The following is a 3,219-nucleotide window of genomic DNA, read 5'->3' as shown; positions in this document are numbered from 1 at the left end:
TTTACCTGTTGCTGTGTTTAGGCGAGCCAAAAAGGCACATAATACCTTGCAAGCAACCGGAAGTCACCAGATGTTTGTTTTGGACCTGTGACAGCATCGAACCAAGCCGGTGTATTTGCAAAAGAGTTTATAAACCCGTTGCATCCAAGTTTTGTCTTTCTCACCCTCAGCCATTGTAAGGATGTTTTGGGTTTTGTGACGTCTGGTTAGGTTGAGATTGCTGTGGGCCTGAAAGGTTTAGTGGCTGTGTGTTGTAGTGTGAGAAAGGCTGCGAGTAAAGCGAATTTGGGAGACCCTGAGCAGGAGTTTTAGACAAGAGTGTTAGCATCTTTTAACCAGAAATATGTGTAAATATAAATAAAGAAAGCGAAGACAAGTAAATCCTCAGTTGTTTGCTAATTGTATACGTAGACGCGAACAAAGAATCGAGAATTAGGATTGTTCACATCATAAGGACAAACCTGAGACTGGAGATTAGGATTGTTCACACCAAAAGGATTCTGTTGTCCATCATCCTGGGATGTGTCGATAAAGCCAGCTTGGGTGAAAAGACCTTGACCTCCATGTGCCATGTACTCCTGCATATGCAAAAAATACGGCTCAGATAAGGGTGTAAGCATAAAAAAAAAACTGTCTTAGAAGGAAAGGTAACGTGAACAAACCTGAGACATGAAATCATTATTTCCGCTGAAACGAGAATAGCCACCTTGAGAATTCTGGTTCATGAAGTTTCCAGGAAACGCACCATGTGCTCCTTGTGTGGCGTAATCAACAGGATATCCACCTTGTGAGGCCTACCAACAACAATTATGGTCCAGAAATTTAGAAATACAGCCATCGCCAAAAAAGGTAGTGATCCTAGGAACGACACTAAAAAAGAGAACATATGCTTATCCCATTATCATATCCAAAGTATGAAATTTCAAATGGCTACGAAGAGACACTGCACCTGTGTAGAAAAGTCAGCCATGTCGTAAGGACCATGAGATCCCTGGCTCTTAACATCATCACTCAAGAAATCCTGATGGTATTGGTAATAAGGAGATTAGATTACAGAAAAATAGGTATAATACACTGCGACTGAATCACAAAATAACATTATATAAGAAGACAACCTGTGATATGCCACCCATAGAAAATCCATCCCTGAATGCTTGGTTACCCTGGAGAGGTAACTAGCACGTCATGATCCAGAATAAAACAAAATAACTGAGGTCTAATGCTTCAAAAATTAGATGAAAGTAATAAACTTTGAAAGAGATCCAGGCAGTATTTACATATCCAGGTTGGGATAGCGGACCAACAGGTGAAGGCTGGCTATTTGGACTATCAAGCGGGAAGTTTAGATTAGGGCCAATAGTTCCAACATTATGTTGGGTAGCTTGTTGGTGCGGAAGATGGCCTCCAACTGAAGTCCCACGACCAGCTCCAAAACCATGATTTCCAGGTTGAGGAGCATGAGGAACAACACCCACAGGTCCACGAGTTGGAATAGCGTATGGCTGAGAAGGAGGACCACCGGGAAAGGGTGAAAGTGGAACCCTAGGCATCGGGTAGCCAGCTGGGTGTAGTCCAGGTCTAGCACCATTAGGTGGGCCAGAAGGAAGATAGGAACCACCAGCTGAATAAATAGAAGAAGATTTCAATATGAATGCCTAAAGCACATTTAAACTACACGAGACACAAAAAGGAATACTGGACATTTACCCCTTCCTCGACTGCCTCTTCTGTCAGCATTAGGATTACCCGAACCAAAATTATCATTTCCCATCATGCTAGCGCCACCACCATAAAATAGCCTCCGATCATTGTAAATCTAACAAGTACGAAAGAGGATTAAAGTTCATATTGCATGTCACTGTAATCTAGATTGACCGACATAGAGGTTCATTTGGTACCTTTCTTGGTTTCTGAAACTGTACCATGCTCTGCTTTAAATTATTAAGAGGTCCTTCGACCAAACACTCATGTTCCTGCCAATTAAAGGAAAACAAAGTACTCAATATAGTATCATACAGTCATATTTCTCTAATCAATTCTGGACTCAAAAGGAAACATCCCAAAAGTTCACAAGAACAGATTGTAACAGCTGAGTGGCAACAAATGGTGAAGACAACCATCCAGTAAAATAACTCATTCCCCCTATATACCTTGTAATGTGTCAACAATCCATTCCACAGAGGCTGTTTACTAAGAACCTTCGGGTTTCCAAGAATAACTATTCCATAACGAGCACGCGTAAGTGCAACGTTGAGCCTCCGTGGATCATTAAGGAATCCAATGCCCTGAAAACCAAATAACCAGTAGTTACATGTCATTTCCAACAATGTTTTTTGGAAGTAATGTACCACATGGAAAAGGAAAATCATTAAACAAAGTACGAACTGTATAGTATAATAGAAGGAAATGTACAATACACACCTGATGCTCGTTACTTCTCACACAGGACAATATGATGTAATCTTTTTCCCTTCCTTGAAAAGAATCAACACTGGCAACCTGTAGATTCGAGAGCCGGTTAAATAAATGATAGGATCAAATAAACCTTTTTAACAGACCTTAATAATACTACCTCAATTTCCTTGTAAAGTTGCTGTCGGAGAGAACCATTTCTTGCCATGTAATTAACAATGTATGCCCTTTGTCCCTCATATGGAGTTATCACACCAATCTGATAAACATGAGCATAATTTGATAACGTCAACAGATACCGAAAGAATTTATACTAGATATTAGTTAAGGATCTCATTACACTCACCTGACTGGGGACAACTCCACTCTTTAAGAAAGCAGTCACAAGTTTCTCCACATTAGCAGCCTCAGTTCTATTAAGATACGATGTACCACTAGCACTGATCTCCTCTTGTCCCAGCTACAAATTAAAAGACGAGAAGTGAAGACTAATATTGGGCTTGTTTAAAATGAGTTCCTGAAGTTGGGTGCCAGGCCAATGGATCTTATTTAGCATAAAACGTTCTAAACTACTCCACTGTGATTTGATACCTGAACATAGAAAAACATGGGCCGGTTAGGCATAGGCCATGGGAAATCAATCCCTGTTGTTTGCCTCTCAATAATTGTGACTCCATTCTGTAGAGTTCCTTCATAGAAGCTGTTAGATGGGAACTCGGACAAAGCTGGATGCATACGATATTGAACCTGAAATGAAGAATATGATATGAAAACATTAAGTGAGGAGTCGTACACACAGTGAAAGGG

General features: G+C 40.5%; 1 protein-coding gene across 1 annotated transcript in view; it reads right to left on the bottom strand.

Annotated features, from left to right (window-relative positions):
• Positions 1-3,219, bottom strand: part of LOC104771972 (regulator of nonsense transcripts 1 homolog) — a gene marked incomplete at its 3' end in the record, with an annotated part of 9,435 nt that continues 6,216 nt past the window's right edge. The window contains 12 exon segments of the mRNA XM_010496607.2: positions 1-295; positions 462-578; positions 663-794; positions 950-1,021; positions 1,116-1,163; positions 1,278-1,621; positions 1,708-1,816; positions 1,899-1,973; positions 2,151-2,285; positions 2,422-2,499; positions 2,573-2,671; positions 2,759-2,872. Of these exon segments, the coding sequence (XP_010494909.1) occupies positions 167-295; positions 462-578; positions 663-794; positions 950-1,021; positions 1,116-1,163; positions 1,278-1,621; positions 1,708-1,816; positions 1,899-1,973; positions 2,151-2,285; positions 2,422-2,499; positions 2,573-2,671; positions 2,759-2,872 (1,452 nt within the window).

The sequence above is a fragment of the Camelina sativa genome, chromosome 20 (genome assembly GCF_000633955.1).
Source record: "Camelina sativa cultivar DH55 chromosome 20, Cs, whole genome shotgun sequence".
Lineage (NCBI taxonomy): Eukaryota > Viridiplantae > Streptophyta > Magnoliopsida > Brassicales > Brassicaceae > Camelina > Camelina sativa.
Note: the sequence above shows the minus strand (reverse complement) of the source record. Positions and strands in the feature narration are given on the sequence as shown.